Below are 20134 nucleotides of genomic sequence, written 5' to 3'. Positions count from 1 at the left end.
TTGCCGGAATTAAACTCACGTACTTCCGTACTTACAAATGGCTTTTAGAACCAGAAGGTTCATTGCCGTCCTCACATAAGACCGCCACCAGTTCGTATCCTGAGCAAGATTAATCCAATCTTTAGCATCATATCTCAACTCCCTCAAATCCATTTTAATATTATCTATGTCTCGGTCATCCCCTCAGGTCTTCCAACTAACACTCTATAAGCATTTCTGGATTCACCCATATGTGACACACGCCCTGCCTATCTCAAACATCTAGATTTAATGTTCCTAATTATGTTAGGTGAAGAATACAATATGTGCAGTTCTGAATTCTGTAACTTTCTCCATTCACCTGTAACTTCATCCCTCTTAGTCCCAAATACTTTTGTAAGCACCTTATACTCAAACACCCTTAACTTCTGTTCCTCTCTCAAAGTGAGAGTCTAGGTTTTACAATCATACAGAACAACCGGTAATATAACTGTTTTATAAATTCTAACTTTCAGTGTTTTTGAAAGCAGACTAGATGACAAAAGCTTTTCAACCGAATAATAACAGGCATTTCCCATATTTATTCTGCATTTAATTTCCTCTCGAGTGTCATTTATATTTTTTACTGTTGCTCCAAGATATTTGAATTTTTCCCCTCTTCAAAGGATATGTTATATTAATAACATTCGGTACTTACCATCCACACAATAGCTGCTGGAAGTGCTGCCCATCTTGCGTGATACTTGTATGTTTAAACTAAAAACTCTCTTCTGTTTCATTATTGTGTGGTAATGTCATACGCTGTAAAACTTTCCGTAACTTGTCATACTTTGGACTGCTAATAAAGTTCAATTCTTTGTAAAGATTGTTCAACACTTCCTCAGAATTGGAACTATGGAAAATGTTTGTGAAATCTTTATGTTTACATTTGTAAAGCATAAACTGATCATACAAACAATTCCTATCATCATCTGAGAAGTGAAGACCATATTTATACAGTATCTATTGCAAAAAACAATGAACTTGGTCAAAGTTACTTCCCATATTATTTACAATGGCAAATGTGCTATTACAAACATCATCATTGAATGGCAAATCACTTGAAAATACTTGACAGAAGTAGAAAATAAAGCCCTGACCCCTCAAAAAAAGTATTGGTCTGTCTGCCTGTTTGCTTTCTGAGAAGCTGTTTACATATAAAACCAATAAACAACTCTGAATTTTCTAGTTGATTAACTCTATTCATATTAAGACTTATAAGATTAGGACCAGATAGTGCATCAGTTTTCACAAACCGATATGACAGAGCAATTTATGCAGCAAGTCAGATTTCAAATCTTTTTAAAAATATGTGCATAGCGACTCTTTCTGCAGAGGCAAATTGAAATAAACACAGGCAATATACGCTAGAAGAAGAGTAAAGTTCTGTCATGGAGTCATTAAATGGGTTTTGAAGTCTCTATAATAGTTTAAATTGAAAATTGAAATAAACCACCAAACGATACAAAATGGAGTCTGGAACAGCACTGATGTAAAAAGCTGACATATGGGTACCACATGCTGACAAGCTAACAAATCTTAGAAAACAACTGATGTCAACTTTTACTTGGCAGCCCTGCACATATCTTCTAATCTTGCCTACAGATGAAATCACCATGTATGATAAGTGACATCACTTCAATAGCAAACTGTGAATTAATTTTTTTAACATCAAGATGCCTTGTCTAATATTATCAAACAAAATGAGCCATCTATAGGTTAACAAATGGGAAAACTCCGTTATGGGAGGTTACTAAACCTTATCACTGTACTGGAGGCAGAATTGGAGTTTCCTTCCTTTAATCTGAACCACTGTCGCTACCGATTGACAAGTCATCTGATGCATCATTGCTATCAGTTAAACATTCTCCTAACGAAATTATTCTGTCAGTTTCACTGTCTATTACATTAACACTAGAAAAATATTGTTCTTTGTTATTTTAATGTGACCAATACATTTTTTCCACTTGTATTTTCCATATACTGTGAAAAGGCAGACACAATTATATCTTTACATTAAGTGGGGACCCAATTTCTGTTACAAAAATCCAATTGAAAAGACTGGAGACAACTGACTAAACATTTTAGTTTGTCCCTTTAGGTAAATGAAACCAATTAAAACAATAAATGCTTAGTTTTAAAGCATGGTTGGGTTTAGAAGATAAATGATGTTTATGTACCCGCTATTTGACAGACCATTAGTCAGAAATAAACTTAACAAATAATGATATCTTGTTGACTCATTCTATTAACATGGGGTACTTTCAACATAAAGTAGAATTTATTTAGACGATTTCATACACTGCAATACTCACTTATCTGTTCAAGAAAGTTTATCGCTGATCGATTTTCTACATCAAAAACATATTTTCCCGCACTACAGTAGTATAAAACAAATCTCAATTAAGAAGTCTTGCATTTGTTATATTGCGCTGACTCAAACATCTTAAAAATGTGCAAACAATACTCTTCAACATGCTTTTTTCCTTATTAGAATCTAACTACAACTTTTAGTGTTATTATTAGGGCCTAAGTACAAAAAATGCGAAAATATTCTGCGTCACTGAAAGTCTAGGTAAGTAATACCTTCTTCGGTTATTGGCTGACAATTAGGAAGAAGGAGGTGAATAGTATATTGTCAAGGTAACCGTTCACTACATCGTATCGCACTCCTCGTACGAATCACATGCAACGGATATTTTAAGTGCAATGCGTTCACTGTAATGGCTTCACCTCATCGCCTCATCAGATTCCCTAACAGCTGTTTAAAACATGATGTCGTACAATGTTGACATTGCTGAAAACAGAGGAGTTTGAGGTTAGGTCTATTAATTATGAATATTAGCGAATAAGAATTTGTAATTGCTTCATGCGTCTTAATTGAAGCTTAATTGAAGAGGAAGAAACGAAAGAGATATTGGTTACATAATATATATGTAAGACACGACTTGATTACTGTAATGGGAATGCCTTAAATTATATAATTCTTCGCTATTTTCTACAAGCGAAATAAGTTTTCCGTCTGCCATTTTGGCGCGACACTGAACATGGCACAACATAATAGTAACAGTTGAGCAATTAAAATTGATTTATTAAAGGAGGCCATGATCGCAAGCATCGGAAAAGTTGCTCACCCGAGAAACGTGGACGGATTTGCCAATAGCCGATGCGTACGATACGATGTAGTGAATGCGGTTACATAACAATTACAGCAAAGATTGTCTTTATCTGATCCATGCGATTCGTCCAATGAGTGTGATACGATGTAGTGAATGCTTACCTTCACTCTTTATGATTGACGCATGTGCAGACCAACGGAGTTTACTAAGTTGTTCCCCTATAACAATGTTCAAAGGTAATCCATAATATTTAATTGTAAATACTCACTTTATGTCGTAGTTTGGTAGATTTTCATGATCTTTATAAACTCCGTTCATGTATATGGATGGTGCTTCATCTCGAAGTCTTGAAAGTAACTGTATTATTTTCTGATGACCAGCTGCAACATTCGACCAAGCACTGGAGGAAGGTAACCATGGCAACAGGTCAGTTAGGGTGAAACCCAGTCCTGGATACTGTGCTGTCCAATGCATCGGTGACAAATGATGAGTATGACTAATATCTCTTCTCTGAAAAGAAATTCATACTCACGAAATCACAAACAATGAATTCATTACAATTCTTTACAAGGATTAATTTCCTGTTTTTCTTGAATTCTTTATTAGAAACAGAGTATAGGTCATTCGTTATCTCGTGAAACCAAATGATTGCATGCACTGTAGCATATAGTAAGAACCTTATGGTGGGGGTAAGTGAGATCGCTTGCTCAGTAGGAGCGTAGCAAGGGAGGGAAGTACGTATGATATTTCCATGCAGATATTCTGCGTCAGTCATCATCGTATCATGACGCAGAATATCTGCATGGAAATATCATATGTACTTCGGTACATTAAAATAATATATATGATATGCGTAAATCACTTCGTGATTTAAGACGGCGCTTATTCCGTCAGATCCCGGTCAACTAGTCACTCATAACGAGTGCACCTCAGCACATGTGTGGACTTCGGTCCTACGTTCATAGACATCTATGATACGGCCACCAGAGGGAACCCAAGAGTTGGAGCTTAATCTGAGACAATTCTATCCGACGCCGGGGTGGGTATCCGGTGTGGCTTAGTGGATAAAGCATCAGCACGTAGAGCTGAAAACCCGGGTTCAAATCCTGGCGCCGGAGAGAATTTTTCTCTGTTCCATTACTCTTTCATCGTAAGGGAGGGAAGCATGTCAGTCCACATTCTTCCTCCCGTGACATGCAGGTAAGTTTCACGAGATACCGAATTGCCTATATCTTCTCTATTTATTATATAAATTTAGTTACATTAATCATGTTCTTCAAATACTTTAGCATTCACATCATCTCTTGTGTATTATGTATTTATTTATTTAATCTTATTTAAAAGTATAACTCGACTGAGGCGAGTGGAGACGCGGGCATAATGTGAACTATCACGATGATGCTATACGAACACAGAAAAAGTACAAGTGGTGCACTGGACTGCAAGACTCCACTGGCTTTTGCCGAGTAATACACAGATGTATTATCCATAAAGCACCTTATTCACACAAATAACATTAAAAAAATAAATATTAACACATAAACAAAACACTATGCTTACAGCAGAATTTATAAAATGTACAATGAAATCAGAATGTAATGCCAGAGAAACGTAGTCACTTAATTAGTCATGTTTGAATAAATTTGTTTTTTAATACAACATCTCTTCTCAAAAATAAATAAATAGTATTCATATAATTCCATGTATTAAAAAGAGGTAACAATCTAATTAGAGGTGAATTCTTCCGACTGTCCTTGAACCTGGAATTTGGAATCTGACTTGTAAAGAAAATTTATTACGAAATAGTAACGTAAACAAGTATTCTTGTGTATCGAGGAATAAAATGGATGTAACATGAATTAATTTAAATATTTTTCCGAATATTCTAATTGCATTCTATTTTGATGATGTGATTTTCTTTTTTTGGCTTGACTGAACTGCTAGTCCAGCACTTCCAAATTATATTTTTGAAGTGGCGAAAACTGAAAGAAGGAATTAATATTACTCTGATGACAATATAGGTAATGAATGATTAGCAGAATAATTTATTGTGATGTAGGTGAGAAATGATCAATAAATGGAGTCCTCCCATACAGGATGGGATTCTTTTATGTGCTGTAAAGAAGCCACAACATGGGACCATCAGTTGTACTCCCCTAAAAATGAAAATATTCAACAATACATTTGGCTTAAGAGAACTTGAACACAACTTATTAAGTGAGGTTATTTCCTTGCTGTCCATAGTTACCAGTTACAGCGCAGCTAGATGGTTCAGATAAACTTTCGAGGATACTGACCAGAAAGGTTTGGCTATTAGTACTCGGCAGTATTCAGTCTTTGTAATCCATCTTGAAAGTTCACTGAATTGTGCTTTTTTTCTTCGAGTGTATGTATTTTGTACTTGTTTATTGCAGTGTTTCTTTTGTACCAATGATAAACCCATTAAAGCAATGAAATGGTATATGAAGATAAAATTATTCATTTTGAATCTTGTGTACACTACTTTTAACACTTGAATATAAGTAATTGATTAACTAGCGGACTTACTCGTGTTAATTATGTAAGTTTGTGCGGCTTACAGCTGTTTCGGTGCTTCATCCCACCATCCTCAGAGCCTACTCAGACACCGAAACAGCTGTAAGCCGCACAAACTTACATAATTAACACGAGTAAGTCCACTAGTTAATCAATTACTTATAAAATTATTAGTTCTGGATTGACATTGCAATACTCCTCCAGTTTGGTCGTCTATGATTTTATTTATCGTAAAACTTTTAAGACATCCACCATGACGATCCAATAGCTAGAGTACTATACTCATAATCCTGTGGATTTGAGTTAGATGTCTGGTGTAAGCTTACCCCCGATATATGATTTGTGTTGGCCCAAGTTCATGGTCCAGATAACACACGAGCTCTGGTTCCCTTGTGGCATCACAACAAATCCATTATCATCTCGTCTTATTGCGGGTGTAGCGTGGATCAACCTCCTATGGCACAGTCTGGTTAAGGACTCTGTCAGTAAATTGGTCTACACAACTGGCTTCATGCAGGCGAATGACGAACGGTAAGTATCCACACTTCCAGGTTAAATTGTCCACTTCAAAATGACCAGAGGAAAAATAGCCACAAACAAAAATGTCCAGAGCAAAATGTCCAAGGGAAAAAGTCCAGTAAAAAATGTCCACATACAAAAATGTCCAGTATAAAAAAGTCCGCATTCAATTTGAAACATGTATAAGCTGACTCTTCATGGACACCAACGAACAAACAATGCAGTGGAAGCATTTCATAGTAAATTTCAGAAGATGGTCGCTGCTCATCATGCAAGTGTTAGGAGGTTAATTCAAAACATCAAAAATGAACAACATGAGAACAAAACTCTCATACGCTACATCAAATTCGAGTAGGTCATCGAAATATTAGGCCTCCAGTTAAAAAAAATAGGCTACCAAAGAAACCAACAACGGACAGAGGAGATAGGAGACAGGAATGGTATAAAACGCTACCTTCGTGCAATATCATATCACTTAATAATGCATGGACAGCCAGAAGAGGAAGGTCAAGATCAAGAGATGCAATAAAAAATTCATTGTAAATTGGAGATTTCTGTGTGTTTATACATTAAAAACATGATCTCGTGTATAGGACATTTTACATTTGTGGACATTTAATTCTATGGACATTTATATAAATGGATATTTAATTTTATGGACATTTATATAAGTGAACTTTGCGTTTGTGGACATTTATATAAATGGGTATTTAATTTTATCGACATTTATATAAGTGAACTTTGTATTTGTGGACATTTAATTCTATGGACATTTATATAAATGGGTATTTAATTTTATCGACATTTATATAAGTGAACTTTGTATTTGTGGACATTTAATTCTATGGACATTTATATAAATGGGTATTTAATTTTATCGACATTTATATAAGTGAACTTTGTATTTGTGGACATTTAATTCTATGGACATTTATATAAATGGGTATTTAATTTTATCGACATTTATATAAGTGAACTTTGAATTTGTGGACATTTAATTCTATGGACATTTATATAAATGGGTATTTAATTTTATCGACATTTATATAAGTGAACTTTATATTTGTGGACATTTAATTTTTATGGACATTTTTCTAGTGGACATTTCTGTTTGTGGACGTATTGAAATGGACATTTTAACCTCCAACCGTATCCACCATTAAAAAAAAACTTTTAAGACAGGAGCACTGATTTTGGCCAGATTGTACTGGGAAGTCAGAAAATTAATGGTTACAATCCATACAAACCAAGCAGTCTGCCTTTAGACAATAAGAAAAAAATTTTTAAGAGAGGGTTTGCAGGAGAAATTCTTACACATCAAAGGAACTAAGACAGCATTCTAAAGAAGATGTTATCAACTATCAATGATTAATTTTCCCACGTGAACCAATTCTTTACAAATGTGTTAAGAAAGTGTATACCGGTATGTGACTAGTTGCAGGAAATGGGACCTAAAGTCGGATTTTTCATTTTTTTTGTCTTTTGTGGTTTCAAAAAGAGGATGAAATACTGAGCATTTAAAAAAAGTTCATGGTTCTAGGTGCTATAGTTTTTAATATATTACTTATTGAATCTTGATATTACTTTATGTACTTTTCGAGAAAAATGTAATTAAAGTTTTCACTTGTTTTCTTAGCAACTATAAGAAAGATTTAGGTATTTAAGAAGCACTGTGTAAAACTACGTCCTAGTTTAGTACGTAAAAAAAAGCCTACAGGTAGCGCAAGATGTCAAAACATAGAAATGCAGTTTTTACATCGCAAATTCGTTATTTTGTTCTCCTGTAAAATTTTCTTTCACGACTTTAGGTCCCTTTTCGCGCAACGGGTCAGATATGTAAATGGACAGCTTTTTGCAACATAATTTAAAGTAAATATCATGGGATGCTATGTTTGATCTATTAACCTAACTTATGCAGTAAGCATTCTTGGGAGTGTGGCTCAGCCTACTGGCCACATGTGAACTGTTGGCTATGGGACAGCAGGAAAATAACATCATTGAGTTACAGAATGAAAAACAACATTATGTAAGTACCTCTCCATCTGGATCCTTGAGATCCTCAAGTCCAATTTCATCTCCGTAAAAAACTGACGGCGTTCCTGGAAGCATCATTTCGAACATGATCGCAGCAAGACTTGCATTTGCAATAGGCAGCTGAGAGGTTAGACGCTTGGTATCAATGCTTCCCATGTGCCAGTGAATCCAAGGATAGCTTGGCTCTTTATATAGCACTTTAACCACAGTATCTACTTGCTTCTTCAAGCCCTTAATTCCTCCATTTATAATGTCCAATCGAACATCAATAAGGTCCATATTGTTAAGAACAGCGGTGACTTTCCTAGAGTCTTCCTCGACATCAAGATCGTTCAATACATCCATGCTACACATGAGAATTTTCTCATGTTCCAAACCTTGATTGAAACTCTTAGTGACTTTCTTCCATTCTCGAACTTGTGCAGCAAAGTCTGGTTCGTCTATCAAATATTCCAGACCTTTCAAGTAGATTCCATCCACTCCATTCTTTAACCAATAACTTATCGCATTAGTTATCATATTATCACTTTGTATCTCCATTCTCTTTATTCGATTAGGTGCTTCTGCACTTAGTCTATTTTCCGTTTCATTTTCATTTTCCATTATAAAATCCATAAAAGGAATCCAATTGGTTCTCTCATTATCTATGTCTGCTTCGGCTTGATTCTCCTTTTCCCTGAGTGTCAGTTGCTTTATGTAGGGACTCACTGGAAGGTCTAATACCACAGATATGTTTCGTTTGTGCAACATATTAACAGCATAGTTGAAGTCTTTAATGGTTCCAAGAACCGGTGCAATCTCAGTCAAATTCTGAACTTGATCATAATTCTCAGGATAATGTTCTGCATAAAATATCGAATTCAGACGTACTACTTTAACACCTATGGAAGTGAAATATTCTGCTTGTCTACCAATACCACGGAGGTCACCAATGCCATCTGAATTTTCATCCTGTAAAAATAAAATAATAATGTTAGGTACATCAAATTATTTTTTTATTTACATAACATATATATAGGGTGAATACTATAGTCCCGTCGCTCTTATTTCCGGCAGCAATCACGTTGCAGGTCGGCTACATTTAAATGTGTGCGTCTTGTGATTTGCTGATACTGATGACATTATGCATTTCCTAAGGCTCGATAAATACTTAATAGTCCACACCTGTGGAGTAACGGTCAGCGCGTCTGGCTGCAAAACCAGGTGGCCTGGGTTCGAATCCCGGTCGGGGCAAGTTACCTGGTTGAGGTTTTTTCCGGGGTTTTCCCTCAACCCAATACGAGCAAATGCTGGGTAACTTTCGGTGCCGGACCCCGGACTCATTTCACCGGCATTATCACTTTCATATCATTCAGACGCTAAATAACCTAGATGTTGATACAGCGTCGTAAAATAACCCAATTAAAAAAAAATACATAATATAATCGCCCGCCATTTTGGCTCTTTCGTTGGCGTTTGCAGAAAGCACACGAGAACGTTATTTGCTGAATTACAGTGCGTTTGATTTATTATCATAGGAGCTATGACATGATAATGTTTAACAGTGTGGCAAATAGATTGCTCGTCTGGTAGCTCGGCAACGAAAGAACAAAAATGGCGAACGATACTACCTACCTAGATTTTATAGAGCCTTCACTTCCTAAGACGCACACAAAGTGGAGGAGTCACGCCGCGAATAACAGCGTCGCGACTATAAATGCTGTCTTCGAAGACCAGGGTGCAATAAACCACGTCGAAACAAGCATAAATAAGATAGGAACCAATACCCTATCTTGCAGTTTTCCCAAATGTCTAATGGGGCAAGTGTTATTTTCATGGATAATGCTTCTGTATGCACAGGTTTAAGCTCAGACTGTAACACATGTCCTCGTGAAACAGCCCGCACTTCCAAATTGCGGTTTCGTCAATCTAAGCACCACGCACAAAAGTTTGCTAGAATTCAGTTCAATGCCGGACAACAGGTGGGTCGAACAGCATGCTTTGAAAATCGGTGCCTGCTTGATGTACGCAATGTAAACATCACGTGCTTTCCTTACTTCATAATGCGAAACAGAAACATATTTAACATCTGTTTGAACTGGACACTGCACAGAGAACTCACAGTACAGTACTTGAACACAAACCAGCTAGTCACTTGCTTCGCAGTTCTTGCGCTACAGCCAAGAAATCCGACTATTTCAGGGAGAAGTACATGTCGTACACATCACATTTTTGTTGTGTTGTGTTGATATTTAACTCCAATAAATTACTACGAGCTATGGATCAAAAGTAACTATTACCCCATTTGACTTGTGGGTATTGCCTCTAATAACTCCATAACTAATCATCATACCATGACAGTTCCTATCTTGAATTTTCTCGCCACAACACTCCTATCATGCCTCGGTCTTCGAAGATGGCATTTAGTATTCATCCTGTACAATATATATGTAAGATTTGTACCAGTATGAGAAAAGCAACAGGGGATTTATGTAATCCCATGGATTGCATGAAGCATTTTTTTTCCGGTACCGGTAAGTAATTTTCAGGTTAGGTAAGAATGAATTTAAGGATTAAATAAATACTACCACAGGCAGGACATATCCATTAAGTTACTTAGATAATGGAGCGAAACCAAACAAGTGAAATGAAGCAATGAAAGAAGGGAGAAGGCGAGAAAAAATGATTAAAAAGTACATGATTGTCAAGTAATCTGAAGGTATGAGCAAGAATCTGTATGATCTCCTAGTCTGTTGGCCACTTGTCTCGCTTTTCACTGTTCCATTGAAGGAACTTAAGACCATATAGAAAACCTCGTGGCATATTAAACAGAAAATGGAGTGAGACAGATACCGTGAATAACTACGAGGCACGCAGTTCATCTTACACTTATGTTCCAAGGCACCACAATTGATGCCAGAATAAATCTTTCATGTGAAAAGTAAGAATTTTTCTCTTCTTGAAGGTCGAATATACTGTAGATGTTTGACGTAAAAGAAACTTAATTTTATTAAAATGGAATGAACTATGTGATAGATTATCTATTTCAGAAAATTATTTTCTGCGCATAAATAATACAGTATGGTGTATTTTAACACAATAGTTAAAAGTATAACAAGATTTGGAGCAGGAACTTCGCAGATGGACTGAAAAATAATTCAAAAGCTTTGGTAAAAAAAAGTAGGCTATTTTTAGAGAACAATGGCAATGGAAATCAGGCGAGGTAATATTGAAATTGAGATTATTAGAGATCGAAACGATTATATTCAACAATAAAAAATAACTAATTAAGAGCATGTTAAAAGAATCTCAGATAAGAGCACAGAAAGAGAGAGTTTTGGGATGGGCAGAACTCCAAAGAATAAATATCATCCGCTATTTAGATATAAGGCACACTAAATTCAATGAATAAAGTTAAATGTAGAAGAATAGTACATCAATAGGACTGAATGGAAAACAGTTAAAACTCCGAAGTGAAAGCAAAAATCTATTATAAACCAAGAAACAATTGAAATCTTAACAGACCATATGACCAAAGACATAGAAAAATCTTATTTTGTCATAATTACCTGCTTTTCACAATTTCCACTTAACCCAATGGGCTCGTTTGACGAGTTGTGTTCGCGCGAGATTTATGACACAAAAATATCTTGGTAAGTAAGTATAAACTTTCGGCATAGCCTCTGGTAAATTCTGTATCAAAAGTCTTGCGTAGTTATTTTGTTTATCAAATTTTTTACAGCACATTGCAAATTAATTTGCAAAGCGGACCTTCAATCTGATTGCAGGGAACTTAAATAATTTAAATACGAGTCCATTGGGTTAATTATTACAGTAGATACCAATATTCCATAATTCTAACCCTTTACAATATGGGTAGGCCTAATAATATTAGACCTATGCACATTTATAAAGCTAGAAAAATCTTACGTACCGGTAGTTCATATGATTCATCTTATTTGCTTTCTACTAAAGTATATCTTCCCCCTTTAGTAGGTAAGAACTAGACTATATGTTTGTCATTCTGTAAGCTTGGTTCCACACCCAGGATTAACTGGAGGTAAATATGTGTGGATATTTAAAAATAACATGAATGTTATACTATATATACTTTGCTTTAGTTCACTCACACGCAACAAATGCATCACAATCCTATTACTACGCCTAATACTGGAGTCATCTTCACTAAGGGGGTGGCTAATAGGCCTGGAAGCTGTTCAGACTCGGAATATTTGCAAACAAAAGCAGAAATAATTCTGCATGTAATAATTATGCTGTATAATGTTCAAGAACATGGGCCGTGAACAGCACGGGGGCGCCTCGGGCGAGACCTAATTCCTCAACCAATCTGGTAAGTGGTAAGAAACTACCTGGACTAATTCTAAATTATGGATTTATTAATTTGTCCTACAGAATAATCTCTGTAATGTTGACAATTAATATTTGAGAAGAAAAATTCGCAGCGCCGGGGATCAAACCCGGGTCCTTGGTTCTACGTACCAAGCGCTCTGAACATTGATGGAGGAAGGTTCGATCCGGTGCTGTGGATTGAATTCGGCGTAACTCAGTGGTCAGAGCGCTTGGTACATAGAACCAAGGACCCGGGTTCGATCCCCTGCACCAGAGAGAATTTTTCTCCTCAAATATTAATTCTAAATTGTCTATTTAAATGTAATAACCTCACTTCTCACTCCAATGGGGATCAACAGACTTCAAGACTCCAGGGCAGGAGGACTTCAGTCCGTCCCTTCTTAGAATTACAAAAAAATATATAAGAAAGTCAGTCTTACAGTCTATTAACTTTACCTTAAAAGATGCAGGGAAAACTTCATAAAATAGAGTTCCCTGCCACCAGTCATGCTGTGGGTTGCACTTTGTCGGTAGCCGAACTATGAGGGTAATAACAATGCACAAACACGCCACAAGAAGGGAAATAGCACCCCAGAAACTGAATTTACGAATCAACGGCCAATTCCAATCAATAAAACAGAAATCATCTGGTGATTTACGAACAGCAAGTTGCAGCCCTGTAAGAGGGGGCTTTCCTCCATTTTCCTGAAAACAATCACATGACAAATTAATAATACTATCAATTTAAACATTACACTTGTAAAACACTAAGTACTTCATAGTTAATAAGCCTCAATATTATTTTCACTGATTTTACTTATAAGTATGAATTATCGAGAGGCAACTAGACTACCATTATTAACATTATACACCGTGGCAGTTCTCCTCTGAGATGCACTGTTAGCCAAACGGCTAGTGTGTCAGCTTTCCTTGCTGGTAACCCAGGTCTGAATGCCGTTGAGTTCAAGTGAAATTTGTGGATAAAGATAGTGGAATGTTCGGAGAATATGAGGGAGTCAGTAAGTAAGATACAAATTGAAGTAGCGACGTATATTCTTTTAATGAGGTGTCTGAAGCTATCCATGTATTGTGGGTCCCTATCACCACGGCATGGCGCGTCCTCAGGTTGCGGATAGAGGAGACGGCCTCCAGATATGGAGGGTAGCTGCGAATATATTGAATAAGCAGTCGTGGACAGCCGATAAGGGGTGGTCCTCCAGCTTGGGGGTTGGGCGAAGGGCTAACAACCCATCACCGTAAAAAACAGCTTGTTACGTATCCCTATAATAAGCCTCGGAATAGGACTGATTCTCTGGCACGACCACAGCAAAGGAATAAGGTTTTGAGATTTGGCACTTGGAACGTAACTAGTCTTTATAGAACAGGAGGGGTAACATTAGTAGCAAAAGAACTAGCTAGATATAGAATAGACTTCGTGGGAGTACAAGAGGTTAGGTTAGATGGGAATGGCATATCACAAATAGGAGATTACTTGTTGCATTATGGGGAAGGAAACAATAATCACCAATTAGGAACAGGATTCTTTGTTCATAAAAGAATAAAATCAGCAGTAAAAAAGGTCGAATTTATCAGTGACAGGTTATCATATTTAGTACTTAAGGGTAGATGGTGCGACATCATAGTTATAAATGCTCACGCCCCTACAGAAGAGAAAGACGACCATATAAAGAATAGCTTCTATGAGGAATTGGAACATACTTTTGATCAGTTCCCTAGATATCACATGAAAATTTTATTGGGGGATTTCAATGCTAAAGTAGGACGGGAGGATATTTTTAGACCAACTATTGGAAAAGAGAGCCTACACGCAATTAGTAGTGACAATGGAGTTAGATTAGTCAACTTTGCCACATCGAAAAATTTAATTGTCAAAAGTACAACATTCCCCCATAAGGATATACATAAATATACCTGGACTTCTCCAGATGGATTGACACACAACCAAATAGATCACATCTTGATAGATAAACGGAGACATACTAGTATAATAGATATTCGAACTTTCAGGGGTGCAGACTGTAATTCTGACCATTATTTGGTGATTGGAGAATTAAGAGAAAGATTATCAGTAGCCAAGCGAGTAGAGCAACAAGTTAATATTACTAAATTCAATATTTTGAAATTAAAGGACGAGGAAGCTAAGCAAAATTATCAGGTCGAAATTTCGAATAGGTTTGCCACTTTAGAAAGTCCCGACGAAGTTGAGAAGGAATTAGATGTTAATAGCGTGTGGGAAAATATCAGAGATAGTATCAAAATTGCAGCTGAGCAGAGCATAGGTTATTATGAAACTAAGAAAATGAAACCGTGGTTTGATGAAGATTGTTGCATGGTAGTAGAAAGAAGGAAACAGGCAAAATTGAAATTCTTACAGGATCCAGTTGAGGAGAAGAGAGATAATTATTTCAATGAAAGACGGGAAGCAAGTCGTACACTTAGGAATAAAAAGAGAGGTTACTTGAAGGAAAAACTGAATGAGGTAGAAACAAATAGTAAGAATAAAAACATTCGAGATTTATATAAGGGTATAAAGGAATTTAAGAACGGATATCAGCCAAGGGTAAACGTGATCAAGGATGAGAATGGTGACTTGCTTGCAGACTCTCCATCAATCCTAAACAGATGGAAAAACTATTTTGCGCAACTACTAAATGTACATAGGCCAAATAGAAATGATCGGGACGAAATTGAAATACAAACTGCTGAGCCATTTATACCCGAACCCACGCTTTCAGAAGTCGAAATTGCGATAGAAAATCTGAAAAAGTACAAGTCTCCAGGTATCGATCAAATTCCAGCAGAATTAATACAAGAGGGTGGAAGTGCATTATATAGCGAAATTTATAAACTTGTACTTGCTATTTGGGAAAAGGAAATTGTACCAGAACAATGGAAGGAGTCCATAATTGTACCTATTTTTAAAAAGGGGGACAAAACCAACTGTGGTAACTTTCGAGGAATATCACTTTTGTTGACGTCGTACAAAATTTTGTCCAATATTCTTTTGAGAAGATTAACTCCGTACGTAGATGAAATTATTGGGGATCATCAGTGCGGTTTTCGGCGTAATAGATCAACTATTGATCAGATTTTTTGTATTCGACAGATAATGGAGAAAAAATGGGAGTATAAGGGTACAGTACATCAGTTATTCATAGATTTCAAAAAGGCATATGACTCGGTTAAGAGGGAAGTATTATATGATATTCTTATTGAATTTGGTATTCCCAAGAAACTAGTTCGATTAATTAAAATGTGTCTCAGTGAAACATACAGCAGAGTCCGTATAGGTCAGTTTCTATCTGATGCTTTTCCAATTCACTGCGGGCTAAAGCAGGGAGATGCACTATCACCTTTACTTTTTAACTTCGCGCTAGAATATGCCATTAGGAAAGTTCAAGATAACAGGCAGGGTTTGGAATTGAACGGGTTACATCAGCTTCTTGTCTATGCGGATGACGTGAATATGTTAGGAGAAAATACACAAACGATTAGGGAAAACACGGAAATTTTACTTGAAGCAAGTAGAGCGATCGGTTTGGAAGTAAATGCCGAAAAGACAAAGTATATGATTATGTCTCGTGACCAGAATATTGTACGAAATGGAAATATAAAAATTGGAGATTTATCCTTCGAAGAGGTGGAAAAACTCAAATATCTTGGAGCAACAGTAACAAATATAAATGACACTCGGGAGGAAATTAAACGCAGAATAAATATGGGAAATGCGTGTTATTATTCGGTTGAGAAGCTCTTATCATCCAATCTGCTGTCCAAAAATCTGAAAGTTAGAGTTTATAAAACAGTTATATTACCGGTTCTTCTGTATGGTTGTGAAACTTGGACTCTCACTCTGAGAGAGGAACATAGGTTCAGGGTGTTTGAGAATAAGGTGCTTAGGAAAATATTTGGGGCTAAGCGGGATGAAGTTACAGGAGAATGGAGAAAGTTACACAACACAGAACTGCACGCATTGTATTCTTCACCTGACACAATTAGGAACATTAAATCCAGACGTTTGAGATGGGCAGGGCATGTAGCACGTATGGGCGAATCCAGAAATGCATATAGAGTGTTAGTTGGGAGACTGGAGGGAAAAAGACCTTTAGGAAGGCCGAGACGTAGATGGGAGGATAATATTAAAATGGATTTGAGGGAGGTGGGGTATGATGATAGAAACTGGATTAATCTTGCTCAGGATAGGGACCGCTGGCGGGCTTATGTGAGGGCGGCAATGAACCTTCGGGTTCCTTAAAAGCCATTTGTAAGTAAGTAAGTAAGTAAGTCTGAAGCTATTATTGCTAGATGGTAGTGTTATCAATGTAAACACAAGCGAAACAAAGAAGCAGAAGTTGCAAGATGGCGGCACTTCTACACCAATGACAACTTGATCCAAGCATTGATGCACGCTTTGTTTCGGGCTGGTAATGATGCATCCAAGACTCATCACCTGTGACTATCCACGCTAGCATATTGTTCCCTTCATCCTATCTGCTCAAATAAGTCACCAACATGTTGCACATTTGCTTCCTTGACAATCTCCACTGGCTGACTGATTCGGTATTCGATACTTGCCCATCCTTCAGAGAAATTCTGCAGACAGCTTGACGTGACAGGCAATGCTTACCATATATCAGCAGCATTTCTTTATTAATATTCTTTGCTGCCAGACCTTCTGCCCAGAAAAACTGCACAATGAAGAACTGCTTGAAAATAGCACACTTGTGCAGAGCCGCCATCTTTCAACTGTTGCTTCTTCTTTGTTTCTCTTGTGCGCACATTGATCATTGTTCGTGGATACCCAGAGTAGTGCAATCAGCTAGTCGGCCGCCATTGTTATTCCATTTCAACAAGCTTGGGATAGGAACATTTCAAGTAAAACTCAATTCAGGGCAGTGTCCATGGCCCTTAAAATTAAAAATATTTGATTCTGATTTAAGTTACATTCATTCCCTATACAACTGTATATGGCAAATAGCACGAGCTGGAATAACAATGGCTGATTTGTCGGCATTTCCGGCATGAAGGATTGCAGTACTCTGGATATCTACGGATTCTGCTTGACACCTGAATAATACTGCCATCTAGCAGTGATAGCTTCAGATGCCGTATTAAAAAAGTAGGTTGCTACTTTGATTTGTAACTTACTTACTGACTTGCCTGTGTACTGTATATTTTTGTGAGGTACTCCCGTTTACCCTACCAGAAATCTACAATTGTTCCGTTAATCATAATCATCATCATTATCCCCTGATGCTATATATATCGTCTCCCATAGTGTAGCAAGGGCAATGCCATAGCAGCAACCTTCTGCCCATCAGTGATGAATTATCATCATCTGGGTGAGTTTCATAGCGATCAAATATCGCACAAACAATCTCTGTATTTAAGATTTTATGGTTATATTCTATTCTATAGGGGAGAGTCGGGTAGTATCGGACAGCGGGTAATATCGGACAGTGAATTTCTTTCATCTACCACACGATGATAGTACCTGATTGACATGGTTACGTTTCTGTGATGTCGCATAGAGAAACGTAACCATGTCATTCAGGTACTACCATATGGTGGTAGATGAAAGAAACGCACTGTCCGATATTACCCAATGTCCGATACTTTCAATGTCGGTATATTTTGTGCTTATTCCTCCCATAGTGAGTTATCTCTGTTTTCTTAACACTGAAACTATTTATACAAGCAAAATTAAAATTTTATAAAGTAGCATTCTTAAATACCTGACACGCAAATGGGTCCACATCACTGGCTTTAGTCAGATGCTGGTAATGGTGTGAGCTTAACAACTGAGCACACACAGTGGGCTCTTGCATAACAGAACTGCTGGAGGACGACGACTCCATCACACTCTGGACACTACTTGTTGGGTTGAATTCTTGTGTTGCCTCTGAAACAGTGTTTACAGTTCCAATAGGAATACAAATTTACCAGACTATTTCCAGAAAAATATCGCATTTCATTTCACTTGCACTTCTTTCCTGTATGTAATAATAATTTATCTTTTGCAAAGTAAAGTCAAAAGACAAAGCAATAGCATTTGTGGAGGTGTATCAAATTCTACAATTTGGAATTCCTCGTTAGAGGTCTTTCCTTCTCCACTCTGTCCTAGAGTAGTGATCGACAGAATTTTTGTCATCACACTTCTCTAGCTGGAGGCGAAATGAAGCCGAAACAGAGAAAATGCAAAACAACAAACAGTTCGAAACCGGAGATTCGCAAACTGGGTCAAAGAATATCATCCCATTTTGTGTATCACAGGCCAAAGCCTTTGGAAGATCCAAAGACTGCAAAGGATAATACCAAATGCAATCAAAGGATCAAACCTTTGGCAAAGATCTGTGAAAACACAAACTTGTATTTTCAAGAGTGTAAACTCTGTTGTTTTGAGTTTTCTCTGTGTCGGCTTCAATTCATCTCTTCAGCTAGAGAAGTGTGATGACGAAAATTCTGTCGATCACTACTCTAGGACAGAGCAGAGAAGGAAAGACCTCTAAGGAGGAATTCCAAATTGTATAATTTATCTGCTGGGATGGATCACTTGTAGAACTGCGACAGGCATGCATATATACCGTCATTCAGTAAGAATAATCCCCACTCATTTAGGTGACACCATACAAACAACATTGAAGTATAAAATGAAGTTAATGTACGACCAAAGGGCCGAAATCAGCCATTGATATCAGTCCAGATGGGAAGGAAATATCAAGACAGAAGTGCTTGTAGGAGCTGCAATCTGTATGGCTTCACCTGTAAACGTTTACAAAGAATTTTTTTCCATATGTTGAGCTCCTGGCTTGCACTTGGCGTGGAATGCTTACCATCACATAAACAACCCTCCTCTTTGAATTTCCTGAGCCACTTCATTAAGCTATTGTACACGGGTGAATCCTTTCGATATTTGGCACAAAATGCTCTTTGCACACTTAATACGAGAGAATTCAAAGATGCAAAATGCTTTCACAGTCTCACATTGTGTCCACTGTCAGCAGTTTTATCTTTTATAATCTTCCAGCTGGACAAAAATTCACTTCTCTTCATTTCTTGCATTATGAAAGAGGTTTTATTCTTGCATTTTTCTCATTTCCATCCAAGTATCTCAAATGTATATAAATTCTTTCCTGTGGCTAACTGTCTCTGTCAAACCAAAATCAGCAACAAAAGTTTTATTTCAAGTTTATGTGATTCTAATAGCAGTTGAAATACAGAGAAAAATATATTTTACCACTCAATCAAGGACTGACTTACGTTGTGCTCTGAATATGTCTAGGGAACATTCAGTACACAAATAAAGTGCTGAAATTTGTGAGCGCTGTGATAATTTGAAAATGCGTATTTTCTAGTAACATTGATAAGTATCGATATTCTTGCTACAAAATATATCAATAGCTCCATTTTCATGATTAGTGGAGTTACATCATTGCGCTTTGAGCCACTCATTTACAAAGTTTGTATAAAATAGTAAAGTCCCTATTCTGAGAACCTTATACCGGTACTAAATAAGTAACATACTTAAACAATATTCAATTTTTCAATCATATGACTTA

General features: G+C 36.8%; 1 protein-coding gene across 2 annotated transcripts in view; it reads right to left on the bottom strand.

Annotated features, from left to right (window-relative positions):
- LOC138703081 (amino acid transporter heavy chain SLC3A1-like) overlaps positions 1-20134 on the bottom strand; it is a 28900-nt gene that overhangs the window by 760 nt on the left and 8006 nt on the right. For both annotated transcript variants that reach the window (XM_069830654.1, XM_069830655.1), the window contains exons 3-6: positions 18311-18477; positions 13011-13259; positions 8226-9176; positions 3406-3647 (exon numbers count right to left, since the gene is read on the bottom strand). In XM_069830654.1, coding sequence (XP_069686755.1) covers positions 3406-3647; positions 8226-9176; positions 13011-13259; positions 18311-18477 — 1609 coding nt within the window. The remainder of the gene's footprint in view (positions 1-3405; positions 3648-8225; positions 9177-13010; positions 13260-18310; positions 18478-20134) is intronic.

The sequence above is a fragment of the Periplaneta americana genome, chromosome 7 (assembly GCF_040183065.1).
Source record: "Periplaneta americana isolate PAMFEO1 chromosome 7, P.americana_PAMFEO1_priV1, whole genome shotgun sequence".
NCBI classification, from domain to species: domain Eukaryota; kingdom Metazoa; phylum Arthropoda; class Insecta; order Blattodea; family Blattidae; genus Periplaneta; species Periplaneta americana.
Note: the sequence above shows the minus strand (reverse complement) of the source record. Positions and strands in the feature narration are given on the sequence as shown.